General features: G+C 40.9%; 1 protein-coding gene across 2 annotated transcripts in view; it reads left to right on the forward strand.

Annotated features, from left to right (window-relative positions):
- Positions 1-309: 309 nt before the first annotated feature.
- The window catches only part of LOC126260036 (bromodomain adjacent to zinc finger domain protein 1A), a 146,907-nt gene continuing 126,043 nt past the window's right edge, over positions 310-21,173 (forward strand). Inside the window, exons 1-6 of one of the 2 annotated variants that reach the window (XM_049957209.1) lie at positions 310-378; positions 482-759; positions 1,047-1,185; positions 2,581-2,720; positions 2,800-2,883; positions 12,444-12,639. In XM_049957209.1, the coding sequence (XP_049813166.1) occupies positions 647-759; positions 1,047-1,185; positions 2,581-2,720; positions 2,800-2,883; positions 12,444-12,639 (672 nt within the window). In that variant the 5' untranslated portion in view covers positions 310-378; positions 482-646. Of the gene's footprint in view, positions 760-1,046; positions 1,186-2,580; positions 2,721-2,799; positions 2,884-12,443; positions 12,640-21,173 lie in introns of both variants that reach the window. The other variant, XM_049957210.1, reaches the window with a different exon arrangement.

Below are 21,173 nucleotides of genomic sequence, written 5' to 3' on the forward strand. Positions count from 1 at the left end.
AACACAACAGATAAATATAAACTTACTTTGACGAAATACCTTTTTATAGTAAATATTAATTCATTGCGAACAAAAACTAGTTGAAATTAAAAAGCCTTGACTCTTCTTTTTAGAGAGATTCTGATCTACTGTCATTACAAATCCGAAAACTGTAGGCACTCGCTATTAAGGGAAAGGGAAACCTTAATTCTTGACTTGCCACAGTAACCAACCTTGTAGGACATTTTTTCACAAAAATGGCTACATTATATTTTTATCTTTACGAGAAACTGTGAGCACAGTCATGGACCTTTCTGCTAATGTTGGCATGCTTGTATACAAAATTGCCGCCTGTTTCTAGTTTTTATTTATTCCATGTACCAATCGCGGTTTTCGGAAGTGTGTAAAGTGCAATCACCTTACTAAATATGTTTTGATCAAATAATTATACATCATCATTGGTAAATGGAAACAGATTAGTGTATTTTATTCTTTAATGCAGGTTATTGTTGCTCCTGGAGCCTTCATTACGTACCCCAGGCAGTGTAACTGTTGTTACAGAACCTGATGGCAAACCAGCATTACAGATTAATGATAACGTATTAAACAGTGTTCTATACGTGTGATTACACTACAAACAGCAAATACGTGTTAGTCATTGTGTAAAATGCCCTATCTTCACAAAGAACCGTTTAGAAGAGTGAAACCACCGAAAGATTTGCGCGACGAAGATGAAGTGTTTTATTGCGAGATGACTAACGAAGTGTTCCGGAATTACGAGTAAGTATGTTTTCATGATAATTTTACTGTGCCTTACGAGTATCCATGATTGTTACTTGTTAAAAAATGACCTCGTTGTTGGAATTTGTAGCACAGTCTCATCCAAGAGCGAGAGCTGTCATTAAATGGCGAAATCTCTTCAAAAGCACGTTTTGTAATTAGTATGTAATGTCGTCCATTGATGTATGTGATTGTGCTTTCCAAGCTTTGCGTTCTCATTGATGATGACTTCAGTTTTCATGCAAATAGCCCCTGAAACACAGTAAAAAGCGTAATTTATGTTTCAGTGATTTCTGTGAACGCATCATACAGTGCAATTCCCTAGTATGGTCATGCGGTCTATCGGGAAAACCAGATTTAACATTTCAGGAAGCGTTGAACAGCGAAAGAGAAGCAAGAAAAGCTCTGAAGGAATTTCCTGTTGAGGTAATATAAAAATTTGTGTTAAGTAGTAGACACTTTTCAACTCAAGATTGTGCTAATGGCACATATAAAGGGCTATACCCTTCGCATTTTAATTCACAGTAGAGCTAGTCAAAATGTACATGTTAACTGAGATGGTGACATCCATTCTTTTCCTTTAAGGGTTCTAAGTACATAGTGAGTAGAGGCTCTTGTTGCTTGGTTTATTTATTTGACTTGTTGGGACATTTTTAGAATAACTGTTTATGCAGTTCCAAAAATTCTGACTATTGCCACCAGGATAATACATTTCCCTGTGCTCATTTGAATTTCTGCACAATACAGTAATTAAGAGATCACCTACATTTTGAATAGCTCCACAATTTTATTCCAGTTCATAATCACTAGTACTCCAAGTAAGGATTGTATGAGTGGTTTTTTGATGTTTTGAAGTCTATTTGACAGATGTTAGTTAATGGCAAATGCAGTTTAAATAATATAGTTGTAGATGTAGTTGTTAATTTTGAATGTTGTCATTATTTATATAAACTTTTATCACAAATATGGTTTTCCGTTTCCATTGAACTTAAATAGGTACTTCCTGTAGGCCCGTTTCTTTATTTATCATTGTACATTCTTATCTGAAGGGATTCTTATCACACTTACTATGACACAACGTCATTGCTTCTAAACTGCTGGCAAAGAAAACTTGATGTTACACATCTGAACTTCTTGTGATGCAATATTATAGGTGTAGATGTTTTTAGCCTCGTGTCTGCTTTAGGTCTATGCCAGTTTCACTGTTCTGCAGACTTCATTGATGTTTGGCAAGTATCTCCAACGTCTCTAGTATTGTACACTTATCTGATCCTCATCTGTAGCTCGTGGTCTAGTGGCTAGAGTTGTTGCCTCTGGATCAAGGGGTCCAGGGTTTGATTCCCGCCCGGGTTGGAGATTTTCTCTGCCCGGGGACTGGGTGTTTGTGTTATCATCATCATCATCATCATCATCATCATCATTAGTGACAGTGGCTAGATCAAATTGTGTAAGAATTGGGACTTTGAATGGGCACTGATGACTGAGCAGTTGAGCACCTCATAAACCAATCATCATCAACATCGTTATCTGATCCTCAAATATTCATAAATCTATTTTGCTGTGCACAATATTATAGCAGGTTATTGCACTTTGACCCATAAAGGTATCTACCATAGTAAATTATAATTGATGATGGATTGTTAAACAGATAGTTTCTTTTTAAAGGTTGTTTATGGTACATTCACGCTGTGTTAATGTTATCTCACTGTATTGTAGCAAAACAGTTTGTTATTGACAATTCAGTTTTATCAGTTACATGGGTAATTTTGTGTGCAGTATTATTTTCTTCCCTTACTTTTTGGTGTTTGTTTGAAATTACAGCTCAAAGTACCAGTGTTGTATTTAGCATCATTGACGCAGCGATCATCCCAGAAAGAAATGATGGAAGATGTTTACTCATATATAAAAGACAGATACTTCGTCGGGGAAGTGGTGGAGGTGTTGTTTGGTGAAAATAAGTGGTAAGTTTACTTAAAGCATAGAGCTGTGTAAATTGTTTTTGTACGACAGCTATTACCCATTTTAAAAATTGTTTTGTAGGGTTGACTGTCACATTCTGCAAGTACGTGCTCCAACAGAAGAGGAGATGCAGAAAGAGAAACCAATAAACAACCCAGATAGCAGGTATAAACACAATTAAATATTTTGTGTTTCAAAAGTTGTTTTTTTATTCATGTGTTGCCAGTGAGTCATGTAACATTTTGCGGAATTCCAGAATTGAGCCAGGGTTCAGTGAAAGCACAGTTCACACCAGATGTTTTGGGAAAATAAAACTGAACTATAACTGGATAAATACACGTTGTCTACCTTAGTGATTGACAGTTGCTATGTGCTACTAGCAAGTGATGACAGATTTCTTCTTTTGTTAAAAAAATAGTTCTCGATTTTAGTGACGGTTGTCTTCTGTGCAAGGTGGTGTAATGTTGATGAGTTTTACTCTACTGCTGCTGATTTGTCACTCGTTATCCTAAAAAGATGTAGGTTGGCAGTTTGGTTTGTAATATCTGTTGAGGTATAGGCCATGTGCTATGAACCTCTTCTTGGCAGCTTTCCTAAAAGGTACCAGGGCAGTGTGCATTACATCAGACATCATCAGTGTTATCCCAAACTCTGCATGAACTCTTAACAGCATTCTTAGTATGTGATTCATCAGTGTTAAAACAGTTTAGCAAAGAGAACATTAATGCAACAAGTCGTTGCCAACTATGTACGTCTGTTACATGCTTGCAGCTTTTTTGTCTCAACCAATTACTCTGGTGCGTAAAAGTCACAACAGCATGTAAAACGGCTGTCAGCATTGCTGCCGGTGGGTAGGTGTTGTCAGTGATTAGTTGATTGTGGTAGGGTAGAGTTTGAATACCCCAGTGTATTGAAGACTACACACGTACAGAACAGGTAGGTGATGGTGACATCAGAAATTAACAGTATTTCACCCTGCTTGCTCATACTGTGTTAATGGTTTTTTTTGTTATCTTAATCATTGTTTAAGCTTACATTGTGCAAAAATAAGAATGTAAATAGGAAAATTTCCCTTTTTTATTTTTTAACACGGACTAGTTAAAAAAACAACAATAGTACCTCCATTATGACAGCTGCCACCCATTCCACATCAAACGGTCCCTTCCCTACAGCCTAGGTCTTCGTGGCAAACGAATCTGCTCCAGTCCGGAATCCCTGAACCATTACACCAACAACCTGAAAACAGCTTTCGCATCCCGCAACTACCCTCCCGACCTGGTACAGAATCCAATAACCAGAGCCACTTCCTCATCCCCTAAAACCCAGAACCTCCCACAGAAGAACCCCAAAACTGCCCCACTTGTGACAGGATACTTTCCGGGACTGGATCAGACTCGAATGTGGCTCTCCAGCAGGGATATAACTTCCTCAAATCCTGCCCTGAAATGAGATCCATCCTTCATGAAATCCTCCCCACTCCATCAAGAGTGTCTTTCCGCCGTCCACCTAACCTTCGTAACCTCTTAGTTCATCCCTATGAAATCCCCAAACCACCTCCCCTACCCTCTGGCTCCTACCCTTGTAACCGCCCCCGGTGTAAAACCTGTCCCATGCACCCTCCCACGACCACCTACTCCAGTCCTGTAACCCGGAAGGTGTACACGATCAAAGGCAGAGCCACATGTGAAAGCACCCACGTGATTTACCAACTGACCTACCTACACTGTGAAGCTTTCTATGTGGGAATGACCAGCAACAAACTGTCCATTCACATGAATGGACACAGGCAGACAGTGTTTGTTGGTAATGAGGATCACTCTGCGGCTAAACATGCCTTGGTGCATGGCCAGCACATCTTGGCACAGTGTTACACCGTCCGGGTTATCTGGATACTTCCCACCAACACCAACCTATCCGAACTCCGGAGATGGGAACTTGCTCTTCAATATATCCTCTCTTCCCGTTACCCACCAGGCCTCAATCTCCGCTAATTTCAAGTTGCCGCCACTCATACCTCACCTGTCATTCAACAACATCTTTGCCTCTGCACTTCCGCCTCGATTGACATTTCTGCCCAAACTCTTTGTCTTTAAATATGTCTGCTTGTGTCTGTATATATGTGTGTGTGTGTGTGTGTGTGTGTGTGTGTGCGCGCGAGTGTATACCCGTCCTTTTTCCCCCCTAAGGTAAGTCTTTCCGCTCCCGGGATTGGAATGACTCCTTACCCTCTCCCTTAAAACCCATATCCTTTTGTCTTTCCCTCTCCTTCCCTCTTTCCTGATGAGGCAACAGTTTGTTGTGAAAGCTTGAATTTTGTGTGTATGTTTGTGTTTGTTTGTGTGTCTGTCGACCTGCCAGCACTTTCATTTGGTAAGTCGCATCATCTTATATATATATATATATATATATATATATATATATATATATATATAAAAGCGCTGGCAGGTCGATAGACACACAAACAAACACAAATATACACACAAAATTCAAGCTTTCGCAACAAACTGTTGCCTCATCAGGAAAGAGGGAAGGAGAGGGAAAGACGAAAGGATTTAGATATATATTTTTTCCACGTGGAATGTTTCCCTCTGTTATATATATACAATCCTGGAAATGGAAAAAAGAACACATTGACACCGGTGTGTCAGACCCACCATACTTGCTCCGGACACTGCGAGAGGGCTGTACAAACAATGATCACACGCACGGCACAGCGGACACACCAGGAACCGCGGTGTTGGCCGTCGAATGGCGCTAGCTGCGCAGCATTTGTGCACCGCCGCCGTCAGTGTCAGCCAGTTTGCCGTGGCATACGGAGCTCCATCGCAGTCTTTAACACTGGTAGCATGCCGCGACAGCGTGGACGTGAACCGTATGTGCAGTTGACGGACTTTGAGCGAGGGCGTATAGTGGGCATGCGGGAGGCCGGGTGGACGTACCGCCGAATTGCTCAACACGTGGGGCGTGAGGTCTCCACAGTACATCGATGTTGTCGCCAGTGGTCGGCGGAAGGTGCACGTGCCCGTCGACCTGCGACCGGACCGCAGCGACGCACGGATGCACGCCAAGACCGTAGCATCCTACGGAGGGACGAATGGAGACGTGTCGTCTTCAGCGATGAGAGTCGCTTCTGCCTTGGTGCCAATGATGGTCGTATGCGTGTTTGGCGCCGTGCAGGTGAGCGCCACAATCAGGACTGCATACGACCGAGGCACACAGGGCCAACACCTGGCATCATGGTGTGGGGAGCGATCTCCTACACTGGCCGTACACCACTGGTTATCGTCGAGGGGACACTGAATAGTGCACGGTACATCCAAACCGTCATCGAACCCATCGTTCTACCATTCCTAGACCGGCAAGGGAACTTGCTGTTCCAACAGGACAATGCACGTCCGCATGTATCCCATGCCACCCAACGTGCTCTAGAAGGTGTAAGTCAACTACCCTGGCCAGCAAGATCTCCGGATCTGTCCCCCATTGAGCATGTTTGGGACTGGATGAAGCGTCGTCTCACGCGGTCTGCACGTCCAGCACGAACGCTGGTCCAACTGAGGCGCCAGGTGGAAATGGCATGGCAAGCCGTTCCACAGGACTACATCCAGCATCTCTACGATCGTCTCCATGGGAGAATAGCAGCCTGCATTGCTGCGAAAGGTGGATATACACTGTACTAGTGCCGACATTGTGCATGCTCTGTTGCCTGTGTCTATGTGCCTGTGGTTCTGTCAGTGTGATCATGTGATGTATCTGACCCCAGGAATGTGTCAATAAAGTTTCCCCTTCCTGGGACAATGAATTCACGGTGTTCTTATTTCAATTTCCAGGAGTGTATATATATATAAGTGGTGGCAGGTCGACAGACACACAAACATACACACAAAATTCAAGCTTTCGCAACAAACTGTTGCCTCATCAGGAAAGAGGGAAGGAGAGGGAAAGACGAAGGGATGTGGGTTTTAGGGGAGAGGGTAAGGAGTCATTCCAATCCCGGGAGCGGAAAGACTTACCTTAGGGGGAAAAAAGGATGGGTATACACTCGCACACACACACACATATACATCCACACATATACAGGTCTGCTTGTGAGATGTCTGCTTGTGTCTGTAAATGCGTGGATGGACACGCGCGTGTGTGCGAGCGCACACCCGTCCCCCCCCCCCCCCAAGGCAGGTACCCCCGCTCCCGGGACCGGAACGACTCCCCACCCCCTCCCCCAAAACCAACATCCCCCCCCCCTTCCCCGAAATGGCAACAGTCCGCCGCGAAAGCTTGAATTTTGTGTGCGTGCCCGTGCCCATCCGTGTGTCCATCGACCCGCCAGCGCCTTCGTTCGGCAAGCCACATCATCCCTGCTTTCAACAAAGATGATGCGACTCACCAAACGAAAGCGTTGGCACGTCGATAGACACACACACAAAACTCAAGCCCTCGCAACAAACTGCCGCCCCACCAGGAAAGAGGGAAGGAGAGGGAAAGACGAAAGGATGTGGGTCCCAAGGGAGAGGGCAAGGAGTCACCCCAATCCCGGGAGCGGAAAGACCCACCCTAGGGGGAGAAAAGGACGGGTACACACTCTCTCTCGCGCGCGCACACACACACACACACACACACACACACACACACACACACACACACACACACACACACACACACATACAGACACAAGCAGACATATTTAAAGACAAAGAGTTTGGGCAGAGATGTCAGTCGAGGCAGAAGTGCAGAGGCAAAGATGTTGTTGAATGACAGGTGAGGTATGAGTGGCGGCAACTTGAAATTAGCGGAGATTGAGGCCTGGTGGATAACGGGAAGAGAGGATATATTGAAGAGCAAGTTCCCATATCCGGAGTTCGGATAGGTTGGTGTTAGTGGGAAGTATCCAGATAACCCGGACGGTGTAACACTGTGCCAAGATGTGCTGGCCGTGCACCAAGGCATGTTAAGCCACAGGGTGATCCTCATTACCAACAAACACTGTCTGCCTGTGTCCATTCATGCGAATGGACAGTTTGTTTCTGGTCATTCCCACATAGAATGCATCACAGTGCAGGCAGGTCAGTTGGTAGATCACGTGGGTGCTTTCACACGTGGCTCTGCCTTTGATCGTGTACACCTTCCGGTTTACAGGACTGGAGTAGGTGGTGGTGGGAGGGTGCATGGGACAGGTTTTACACCGGGGGCGGTTACAAGGGTAGGAGCCAGGGGGTAGGGAAGGTGGTTTGGGGATTTCATAGGGATGAACTAAGAGGTTACGAAGGTTAGGTGGACGGCGGAAAGACACTCTTGGTGGAGTGGGGAGTATTTCATGAAGGATGGATCTCATTTCAGGGCAGGATTTGAGGAAGTCGTATCCCTGCTGGAGAGCCACATTCAGAATCTGATCCAGTCCCAGAAAGTATCCTGTCACAAGTGGGGCACTTTTGTGGTTCTTCTGTGGGAGGTTCTGGGTGTGAGAGGCTGAGGAAGTGGCTCTGGTTATTTGCTTCTGTACCAGGTCGGGAGGGTAGTTCCCTCCTATATATATTATGTCTGCTTGTGAGATGTCTGCTTGTGTCTGTATATGTGTGGATGGATATGTGTGTGTGTGTGCGCGAGTGTATACCCGTCCTTTTTTCCCCTAAGGTAAGTCTTTCCGTTCCCGGGATTGGAATGACTCTTTGCCTTCTCCCTTAAAACCCACATCCTTTCGTCTTTCCCTCTCCTTCCCTCTTTCCTGATGAAGCAACCGTTTGTTGCGAAAACTTGAATTTTGTGTGTATGTTTGTGTTTGTTTGTGTGTCTATCGACCTGCCAGCGCTTTCGTTCGGTAAGTCACATCATCTTTGTTTATATATATATATATATATATATATATATATATATATATATATAGAGAGAGAGAGAGAGAGAGAGAGAGAGAGAGAGATTCCGCTTGGGAAAAATATATCTAATTATATATGTGAAAGTTAAATTTAACAGTAATTATCTGAGAAAGAAAAGAAAGAAATTGTAGTATATAAATGTGTAAGCTGATGTGTTATTTTTCTATTTCTTTAACAGCCAATTTACATCTTAAGAAACACGCAAACATTAGATCAAAACAAAGAGTCTTAATGCTCACATTCATTTTCTGGTCCGCCTGAAGTAGAATTCTTCACAACAACACAATCTGCCAAAATAATATGATAAACATATGGAGCAACTCATCTTCAAAAAAATGTAGAATTGCTACAATTTTTAGATTTTGTGTAAGCTGAATTGTCATCAAATATTTTTTTTTCATCTGTAGACTTGTCAAGGGCTTTGTAAATAATTTTCTCCTAACATTTCCCCTCTTCGCCGCACTTTTTGAACACACAATCAGTGGAAAAGCATGTGAAACACATAAACACAACTTCAACATCACCTAATACCTACAAAGCAGGAGACCATAACAGTGGTTTAAAAAATGGTGGATTGTTCAAGTGATATCGCTTCTGTCTTGTACGAACCCTGCAGGCACCATAGATGATTCTGGGAACCGTGAAAATATGTTCAAAACTGCAGAAAGTCTTCTTAACTGGTGTGACACAATATTATGTCCACTGCACTTTCTCTTTTTCTCCAAGCACTGTAATGTTACCCCAGAGTACTTGGTGTTGTTGAATATTGTTTCAACCATGAAAAAGCTCTTGACGGAGAAAAATAGTATTGGGTGTTATTTGGCACTTTGAAAGAAAGCAAGACTCAAATGGTGAAGCAAAAGGCACTATGTACAGTGTCTAAATAATATTTGGTGTATTGCTGTCTACATATTTTCTTGTTTTCAATCTGAACCTCTTAGCATCCATATTTTGCATATTGTGTGTCACATCTGCTCTCTCTCTCTCTCTCTCTCTCTCTCTCTCTTCCCCCCCCCCCCCCCCCCCCCCCACACACACACACACTCACACACACCCGTTCACTCTCCTTCTCCATCCACATTTTCCTCTATGGTTTCCTTTTCACCTTTGTTATGTTCACACATTATTGGCCCTGACCGGCATGGTCACACAGGATTTCTGCAGCACCTGTTTACACATCATGACCAATTTGATTGCAGGATGTGCTATCCGCCTTCCTGGATCATAGTTAAACACTAGTCACGTCACAAATTGCCACATCATATCTCCAACTCGATGCTTCCCTAATGCATATTGCTCCTGTTTTCATTTCACCTTAGTTACTTAACTTTCCTGGTGTGGTGATTATTAACATACAAATGAATTTCCTTGCATCACAGAACCGTCCTACAACTCACAGTACAGATATTTCCAAACCCTCAGTGTTGTTCATAGTTCCTTTTACAGCCATTTAATGCTTTCATCTGTCAATTTCCTGCGTCAGCTTCACGGTATTGCTTCAGGTTCCTAATATTTCCCTCATCAAATACCATACGGTTTTACCACCAATATTCCATTGCCGTTTAACACATCACTCACTGATGTTATTTACATCCAAATTGACCCCTGCTGCCTTTATTTGCTTCAGTTCAGAAAAGTATTCATATCCCTCGCTAAAGCACTGTCCCATATTCTGTTCCATAACTGTGCTGCCTAGCTCGTGGTAGCAGGGCGAGGAGTACTGGAAGATAGCATTGTGGGAGAATACGGGCTTGATAGTAAAAATAACAGAGGGAAAAAAAAACTAATTGAGCTTTGCCATAAATTTCATTAAGTAATTGTGAATGCACTGTTTAAAAGTCATGAAGTGTCAAAGTATTCTTAAAAAAGGCCACCTGGAAATTTGGATTGAGTCCAGCTGGTTTACATCAGTGTCAGATAGAGATTCCAAAATCAGATATTGGACTGTAAGGCATATTTCTGGAGCAGATATAAACTCAGACCACAATTTAGTAAAGATGAAGAGCAGACTTAAGTTTGAGAATTGTTGAGAAGAATAAATATGGAAAGAGGTTAGATACTAAACTGCTGAGGGATGATGACACACATTTGAAATTTTCTGAGGCTGTACGTGTTGTGATAATGAACACCACAGTAGGCAGTTCAGTTGAAGAGGAATGGACATCTCTCTCAGAAGTTGAGCTGTCAAATATAAATACCTAGAAAGTAAAAATATATCTAAAAACAAAGATGCTGTAACTTACCAAACGAAAGCGTTGGTACGTTGATAGAGACAATAAAAAACACACAAACTTCAAGCTTTCACAACCCAAGGTTGCCTCATCAGGGAAGAGGGGAGGAAAGGGAAAGACGTAAGGATGTGGGTTTTAAGGGAGAGGCTAAGGAGTCATCCCAATTCCAGGAGCGGAAAGACTTACCTTAGGGGGAAAATAGGACAGGTATACACTCGTGTGCAACCCCCCCCCCTCCCCCGCCCACACACACACACACACATCCATCCGCACATATACAGACACAGGTAGATATGTCTTGGTGATTTTGGGTTACTAGACTAGTTCGACAATGAGCGGTTGAATTACTGTTGACTTTTTGATATTTGGATATTCCTTCACTTTTAAAGGTAACAGAAGTCTCAGTTCTTTGTGCTGGTCAAGCATCCTACCCGCCACTGTTTCCTTAATGAGCATGGAACTGCCGGCCTAATACCTGTGATGACCAGTTCTTTGTATCAACTTGCTAACCACCGTTGGGTAAGGAATTCCTTGGTGCTGCTGAAGCTGCTGGCTGGACTGTCACTGCTGCAGTTGAACAACACTGTAGTGCTCTCAGGATCTTAAGATCGTAACTTGTCTAGCTGGGCCTTCTCCAGAATACGAGGGGATACACAAAAAAAACTGGAATTATTCTTTTTAATTTTCAAATTGTTTACAAAACAACCTTATCCCCTTCAAAATACTCTTCATTATGACTAATACATGTGTCCCTCCAGCGCTTCCACTGTTTGAAACATTTTTTGTAGTAATCTACAGAAATGGATTACAGCTCCTCCCTCATCTTTTTTCCTTGACTTCTTCAGTGTTGTCAAATTGGCATTGTTCCATACCCCTTTCCACAAGTGGAAAGAAGGAAGAGTTGCACGGAGTCAGGTCTGGTGGAACCATGCCATATTTAGCCAAAAACTAACAGAGAGGGATGGATGTGCAGGTGCATTGTTGTGGTCGAAGAACCAGTCTTATGTCTGTCACAAATAGTCTTTTTTGATGAACGCCGTTTCTCAATCTTCTTAAAATGGTCTGTGAGCAAATACTCTCGAATCTTTTCAATATTTTCATCGATTTGGGCAGCTGATGGACATCCAGAACAATATTTGTCATGAATAAACATGTTGCCATTTTTAAATTGAGCAATCCACTTGTACACCTGAGTTTTTCCTATAGGACCATCTTGGTAAGCTGTTTTCAACATCAAAGCAGTTTCAAAAGCATTTTTACTGAGTAGGAAACGAAATTTCGAAGCTGCGTATTGTTCACTTAAACTTGCTATCATAAAAAAGAAAACAAGTACAAGCTAGCCAAAAGTCACTACAGATGAACACAAGAAGCCAGGTCAACAGCACAGGTGGCATTGAACTGACAATGAGTTACGCTATGCAATCCTAGCAGCAGAAGTGTGAATTACAAAAGCTCCGCCCACAGCAATGTTTTTCTTTACCCTCCCCGTCGCCTACCCCGCCCCTTTCCCCCCTCCCCGTCGCCTTGATGAGGAAAGTAGAAGTACACTGACACCTGCAGGAAGTAAGAGGTCACATATTACTTTTGTAGAAACGTGCTACATGTATTACTATAGAATTTTCTTTTGCAGGTGTTTTGAACCACCAGCTCATTTGTATCAGTATGAAGTGGAAAGAGTAGATACCTGTGATGAGGATGTTTGTGAAGTTCATCATGTTATAGCAAATCATGTTAAGAGGAGGAAGGGATTGTATACTAGAGAAAAAAACAAACTTTTTCTTCGTCAGTATACAGAACAGAACGGTGCTGGTGCATGGGTAGTTTCGGTGAGTATTGCATGATATTTTATCTTTTGTGGTTTATCTTCAAGAATAATAGTCCATGGTTTGTCACATGATGCAACCATTCTTAGAAAGATGTTTACAAAATTATTCTATAATGTACAGGTACAGATTCATTTGCTGAAAACTTGCTGCTCGGAAATGGCATAAGTGAATGGAATTGTGTTCTCAATAAATTGTCCCAATTTTAGATGTGTTCCATGACTGGTTTCAGTGGAAGCATTCTTCCTTAGTATTGTAACCTGTCTCAAATAACTTGTGTGAAATGTTTGTTAAGGCTGCTACTATGCAGTTTATTGCAGTGATATTGATATCTAGAATAATAATATGTAAAAGAGGTTGAAAAGGTAAAACTTGTGTTGCGCAACTTACAGGAAATAAATGCATATTTCTAGTATGACAGAAATGAAATTTTCACAATGTAAACAATCAACACAAAAAGAGAAAAGCAACTATTCATCTGAAGCTGAATAAAGACTGACACTTGAACAATTTAAAGATAGGAAAATTAAAACAGTTTTGAAGTTGCTACATTTCGAAAAGGTTGTGCTTTGACCAAAACAACTTCTTCACACATACTTGTTTTGCTGTTGATTCAATTTCATCACCCCCCCCCCCCCCAAATCCCTTTTCAATTGATGAGTAAAATATTACATGACAATAAATATAGTTCTGCAGTCGTGGAAATTTATTGAAAACTTTTTAACACAGGCTAACAAAAAAAAATGTTCATGTACAGACAAACAAATGATTACAATTTCAGTGCTCCTTCTCCTTATGCAAGCAGCTATACAGCTTCGCACTGTTATTAGAGTTGTGGATGCCCTCCTCGGGACATTGTGCCAAATTCTGTGCAATTGGCATGTTAGATTGTTGAAATCCCGAGCTGGTCAGTGTGTCCTGCTTATAATGCTCCAAATGTTGTAAATTGGGAAGAGATCTGGTGACATTGCTGGCCAAGGTAGGATTTGACAAGCATAAAGACAAATCAGGGTGTATACAACCCGGGACAACTGGGAGATCCGGGAAAAACCCGGGAATTTTTTCATCCGGGAGAAAACCGGAAAAACCCGAGAATTGTGTAGAATTCCGGGAATTTTTCATTGTTTTAGTTTTCAGTTAAATTTTTGTGATTTTGACTGGTAAGAACCAATACTCTAACAGAGGATATTACTGTATCCCGCTACTGCAGAATAATACTGCAGCAACAAAACATGAACGAGGAAAAAACGAAAATAAAACTTAAGTTGCAATGGGAATGCGCCGTATGCAACAGCAAAACAGTGCTCATACAAGCGTCTGCCAACAGCAAAGTGTGTCAAAGGCTTTAGGAAGACTATGCAATGCTTTGTAACAACAAATTACCTCCGATGGGTGTGGCGTGACAACTGTTTAAATTAGATTCGTTTGAGCAGGCGCGGAAGGGCTCTTGCGCATGTGCATTTAAGTCGCGTATGAGTAGTACCTTCTCCTGCTTCTGGTTACAGAAATGTGGCTGGGCGCCACTACCTAATATTGCCCAGGTTCGGAAATTAATAAATCTGGGGCTGATGCACAGAGCAGTGTGAGTTGTGGTGGTGAGGTGGGTCGTCTCCACGTGACCTGTGTTTACGTTTAGTGATTTTTGTTGTTTCCTCTTTGTTTATTGCTCTCACGTTAAATGATAAAAAACGGATTTTTGTGATCGGGAGCTATCAAATGAATTAAAATACATTCGCGTTATTACGGAAGGCTAAAATATGTTTCAGATTTTATTTCTACCTTTCTGACAGTCAAACATTAATCGCCTTACAGAACAATGAAGTTATTTTTGCCAGTTTGCTAAAGAGATTTGGCTTTTATTAATCTTTTCTGTTGAGGCAGTCAATTTATTTGAAATGAAGTGTTTAATTTCACACTATTGGCTAGTTTCAACTGTTTGCTTCATTTCAAGTGCACGTATGGCATTATGCCATAATAAAGGACCAAACCTGAGATAATACAGTACTGGTACTCCATGAAAATTTACATACGAATGTGCATTTTAAGCCGAATTATGCGTTTTAGTATGGTTCACGAAATTCCAACGCTCTTGAAGTATCCTCTGATGTATTGTTTCTTTTAGGACATAATTTAAGATCTTTTAATATCTTACGCGTACTAACATATGGGCTTCCTGCGTCATCGTAGCTGCCCAAGCGCGGTGACGCTTGTTATCTGGCGCTCTCTTGCAACTGCTGAAACGAACGTATTTCTTACAGGTCGTGGGAAAATATTGTGAATCATGGTTTGAAAAGTGTTACATTGAAAGCAGATTTCCTTTTACGTAAGATGGGCTATGTGCGAGAATGTATGATGAATTTCTTAAATCGCAAAGCGTTTGACTCTTTTAAAAATCAACTCTTTGAGGACAACCATTTTGAAGAATTTCGAGCCCACAAGATCAGACATTTACGTCATTATTAAAAATTTTACTGGCAAATTTGTGTGATGTATCTTAAAGTGTAACAACTGCGCTACGTAACAGCAATCTTGCTATTGGCTGACTACATCACATGTCCTGTGCTGTCATCAGCTGGCGAGATCACGTGACATGAGCTATTTTTTAAAGTTTAAAATAGGATATCAAATGCCAAAAGCAAACATTTTGCATCTAATGTAACTAATAATTTTCTGTCCCCCCCTCCCCCCCAGTTTGCTTGCACTGCACTGTGAAACAATATTTCTTGCTAATTTCATGATTCAAGGTCACCAAGAAGTACCCTACAGGTTTTTGTGAGTGTCAAAATGTGTGACAAAAACGGCCATATCTTTTGATTGCATTGACTGAGAAGCTTAAATTTTTAACATTGCCAGGGGACCATAGGCCTGAGTATGTGACATAAATTACAACTTTATACTTTGCTGTTCCTGAGAGAAAAGGTTTACAACAGACAAATGGATGGACAGACAACAAAGCAATCCTATAGGGGTTCTGTTTTTACCAATTGAGACGTGGAACCTAAAAACAACATTAAATGAAACAAATATTGAGAGGCCAGTGTCAGAATTCAGACTCATAAACAGGTGTCAACAAGAGGTTCAACATATTTGAACTGCCCATTTCTAAGCCAAAGCTACCCTCTATGAATGGGAAGGGTTGCCACAGAATACAAAACTATGTCATAACCGAATTGAATTAAAATAAGCAAAATAGACTAATTTTACTGTTGGACCCCAGTTAATGCAAATATTGTTCAAATGGCAAGTATAACAGCTTTCAGATTTTCAACAAGGTCCCTAACTTGGCTTTCAGCGACAGTTTACGATTTGTGTGAACAGCTAGAAATTTGAATTGTTCAGACTCATTACTCATATGTTCATTCTGTGGAACCAAAATGTCAACTTAGTTGATTTGTGTCTTGTTGTTGTTGTGGTCTTCAGTCCTGAGACTGGTTTGATGCAGCTCTCCATGCTACTCTATCCTGTGCAAGCTTCTTCATCTCCCAATACGTACCGCAGCCTACATCCTTCTGAATCTGTTTAGTGTATTCATCTCTTGGTCTCCCTCTACGATTTTTACCCTCCACGCTGCCCTCCAATACTAAATTGGTGATCCCTTGATGCCTCAGAACATGTCCTACCAACCGATCCCTTCTTCTTGTCAAGTTGTGCCACAAACTCCTCCCCAATCCTATTCAATACTTCCTCATTAGTTACTTGATCTACCCACCTAATCTTCAGCATTCTTCTGTAGCACCACATTTTGAAAGCTTCTATTCTCCTCTTGTCCAAACTATTTATCGTCATTGTTTCACTTCCATACATGGCTACGCTCCATACAAATACTTTCAGAAACGACATCCTGACATTTAAATCTATACTCGATGTTAACAAATTTCTCTTCTTCAGAAACGCTTTCCTTGCCATTGCCAGTCTACATTTTATATCCTCTGTACTTCGACCATCATCAGTTACTTTGCTCCCCAAATAGCAAAACTCATTTACTACTTTAAGTGTCTCATTTCCTAATCTAATTCCCTCAGCATCACCCAACTTAATTTTGTGTCTTAGAAACTGTAAAAACTGAGTGTTACTCTGGATTGCATGAATTTATGTATACAAGCTATGAACTTACGCCATGAACTGCAGTATTTCATAGATTGCCTTTGTCACAGTCAACATCCTTCACAACCAAGCTAATATCTTCAGCAGACAGAAATATTTTGGAATCCCTTTTTAAATTCTCTAACCTGTTTAGCTGATTAAGAGATTTAACATTCCACACTCCTACCCATAGAATGTGTTTTACTTTTCCTAGTGTTGATAGCCTCTAGAGAAGACCCCATCAGGAGTCTGAATAGGAGACTACTTTACCTTCGATATATTTTACAAATGGTGATGCTAGTATCATAAAGGCACACCCTTGTTAAAAATTGTGGCTGTAATTTCCCTTTGCTTTCAGCCATTCACAGTATCGGTATAGCAAGGTCACGTTGGCTTATGTTAGTCAGTCATTGAGACCATCACCTCCCCCCCCCCCACCCCCCGTAGCTATTGAAAAAGCTGCAGATCATCTTCAGGAACGACATGTTTGTCTGGCCTCTCCACAGCCTCCACTGTGGTTGCACATTTGGTGCAGGTATCTGTATTGTCGATGCAAACTCACATTGGCAAGCTATGTGGTTTTGTGGATAACACTTGAAGTATTGAATCTGATTGATGAAAGGGGATAATATGAAAATGCGGCAATGTAGAAAATAAAGACTGCCAAAAAATACAAAACGGCTAAGTAGTAAGGGCTAGAGAACAAATGCCAGGCTGCAAGAGTGCACCTGACTAGGGGAAAAATAAATGTCATAAGTAGAAATAGGGAGGCTTTTGAAAAAAAGAGAAGCAGCTGCATGAATATCTAGAGCTGAAATGGCAAGCCAGAAGCAAGCAAAGAAGAGAAAGTGCAAAGATGGATGGAGTATATAGGAGGACTGGAAAAGGGAAATGAATTTGAAGACAGTGTTGTAGGAGGTAAGAGCAAGTAAATGAAAATGGGAGGAGATAAAGTTACTGATAAAAGAATTTGACAGAGTGAGGTCCCTGGAGTGAACAACTTTACCTTTGAATTTATGATCCTTGTGAGTGTCAACCAAGGAAAAAAAACTATTCCACCTGGTATGCAAGAAATGAGACAAGTGAAATATCCCCATACTTCAAAAAGAATGTAGTAATTCCTGCTAGAAAGAAGACAAAGACAGGTGTTGACAGTTGTGAATATTACTATCAATTTGTGAAGAGCTATTCACAAAATATGGGCCTGAATTATTCACAGAAAAAATGGAAAGCTGATAGAAGCTGATATTGTGAAAGATGAGTTTAGTTTCCAGAAATATTTGCTGGTTTTGAGAACGTATTTGATAATTTTGACTGTAATACATTCTTTCTGAAGGTAGAAGGGATAAAATACAGCAAATGAAAATTTATGTACCATTTGTAGAGAAAACAGACAAGACAGACAGAACAAGTGTCTATGAATATGAAAGGGAAGTACCAGCTGAGAAATAAGAAAAACAGGGTTGTGTCCTATCCCAAATGTTATTTACACCCTGCATTTAGCAATCAGAAGAGTAAACCAAGGATAAATTGGGAGAGGGAATTAAAGTTCAGGGAGAAGAAGTAAAAATGTTGTGGTTTGTCTGCGCCATTGTAATACAAAGATCAGTAGAGTGGAATGGGTAATGTCTTGAAAATAGATTATAAGTTGAATACCGACAAAAGTAAATAGAGGGTAATAGAAAATAACAAATGAGATCAGGTGGCTCTGAGAGAGTTAGATTAGGAAGTAAGATACCAAAAGAAGTCTGTGAGTTTTGCTATTTGAGCAGTAAAATAACTTACATTATCTGAGGGACAATATAAACTGCAGACTAGCAATAGCAAGAAAAAAAATATATATATATATATATAAAGGACGGGTATACACTCGCACATACACACATATCCATCCACACATATACAGACACAAGCAGATATATATATATATATATATATATATATATATATATATATATATATATATATATATATATATATATAAGAACAAAGATGATGTGACTTACCAAACGAAAGCGCTGGCACGTCGATAGACACACAAACAAATATGTCTGCTTGTGTCTGTAATGTGTGGATGGATATGTGTGTGTGTGCGAGTGTATACCTGTCCTTTTTTCCCCCTAAGGTAAGTCTTTCCGCTCCCGGGATGGGAATGACTCCTTACCCTCTCCCTTAAAACCCACATCCTTTCGTCTTTCCCTCTCCTTCCCTCTTTCCTGATGAGGCAACAGTTTGTTGCGAAAGCTTGAATTTTGTGTGTATGTTTGTGTGTCTATCGACGTGCCAGCGCTTTCGTTTGGTAAGTCACATCATCTTTGTTTTTAGGTATATTTTTCCCCCGTGGAATGTTTCCCTATATATATATATATATATATATATATATATATATATATATATATACAAAGATGATGTGACTTACCAAATGACAGTGCTGGCGGGTCGACAGACACACAAACGAACACAAACATACACACAAAATTCAAGCTTTCGCAACAAACTGTTGCCTCATCAGGAAAGAGGTCTTGTCTGTATATGTCTGTATATGTCACTTCCCTCTTTCCTGATGAGGCAACAGTTTGTTGCGAAAGCTTGAATTTTGTGTGTATGTTTGTGTTCGTTTGTGTGTCTGTCGACCTGCCAGCACTTTCATTTGGTAAGTCACATCATCTTTGTTTTTAGATATATTTTTCCTACGTGGAATGTTTCCCTCTATATATATATATATTTTCCACGTGGGAAAAAATATATCTAAAAACAAAGATGATGTGACTTACCAAACAAAAGCGCTGGCAGGTCGATAGACACACAAACACACACACAAAATTCAAGCTTTCGCAACAAGCTGTTGCCTCTTCAGGAAAGAGGGAAGGAGAGGGAAAGACAAAAGGATGTGGGTTTTAAGGGAGAGGGTAAGGAGTCATTCCAATCCCGGGAGCGGAAAGACTTACCTTAGGGGGAAAAAAGGACAGGTATACACTCGCGCGCACACACAGACACACACACACACACACACACACACACACACACACACACACACACACACACAGACATATTTAATGATGTGACTTACCGAACGAAAGTGCTGGCAGGTCGATAGACACACAAACAAACGCAAACACACACACACACATATAATTTATTTTTTTTGTAATAGTTATGTGGAGATGAAAAGGTTTGCACAGAATGGAGAACTACATCAAACCAGTCTTTGGACTGGAGAGCACTGTAACATCATCACACATGGCACTCCATTGGATTAGCTGTTCCTGTGACTTGACTCTTAGTAGTAAGCTTACAAAAGTGTATATGGAACAGTTCCTGATTCTGTATCATCGTAGAGGACTAGCGTGTGAGGTGTTAAAATTTTTTGGATTTATAACAGAATACAAATTCACGGACCAATGGCATAGTTTGAAGCATGAAATTATTAAGGATGTGGGCAAGGATAAAGGTAGTTAGTTTCTGATCCTTTCAGCGTGCATGTATGCCACTCATCATTCATCTGCAGGTGAGTGATTTTTTGCTTTTGTAATGATGTGAATAGGTGCACAGCTCCACATTATATCTATTAACATATAATTCTGTCAGATAGTGATTCTTTGTCCTAATCTTATATACATTATGCTCAACTCTGTGAATGCTGTGCTAATGAGTGTCGTTAAACTTAATGGAACTCTTCTCTAATACCCAAACCTAGATTGGTACCAAATGTTGTGTGTCGATAGAGTTTCTACCGAAATACCAATTTAGTTCGTGCTGTGTGCTGTCATTCAATAGAAGATGTGTAAACAGTAATTAAAAGTAACGCCAGAACTACTGAATATAGAAAAACTGAATCTGTGAGATCAGAATGCGAACATCTCTGGTAGGTGAGTTGGTAGAGCGTCAGCCCATTGTAGTAAACGTCCTTAGTTCAAAATAGACTGGTGGCGGGCTGTTTTTTTAAAACAGTTTACGCGTGAAAATGTTACATGGGAGAACAGTTTTCTGACATGTAAAAGTACGTTTCAGAGTTTGTAGCACTGTTCTTTTCGCGGTCTGCTTTCACTTCGTCAGTTGAAAGTAACAAAGCTAGTTCTTATATTTGTATAGATAGGCGTGGTGTTATCTATACAAATATACGGTGTAGGCTTGCGACTTTCAACTAACGAAGCGAAAGCAGACTGCCAAAAGAACTTTGCTACAAGCTGAAACATTCTTTTAAATTTCAGAAAAATGTTCTCCCCTACAACTATTTCATGCGTAAACTGTTAAAAAAACATAGCTACCAGTTTGTTTTGAACTCATGATCTTTAGTAGGACGGTCTGGCACTCTACCAACTCATCTACAAGAGAGGTTTGCATTCAGAGCTCACCGATATGCTTTTCCTGTGCTCCGCAGTTCTGGTGTTACTTTTAATTACCATTTATGCATGTTCTATTTGATGACAGCACCCAGGATGAACTACATTGGT

The sequence above is a fragment of the Schistocerca nitens genome, chromosome 5 (genome assembly GCF_023898315.1).
Source record: "Schistocerca nitens isolate TAMUIC-IGC-003100 chromosome 5, iqSchNite1.1, whole genome shotgun sequence".
In the NCBI taxonomy this organism is placed as follows: domain Eukaryota; kingdom Metazoa; phylum Arthropoda; class Insecta; order Orthoptera; family Acrididae; genus Schistocerca; species Schistocerca nitens.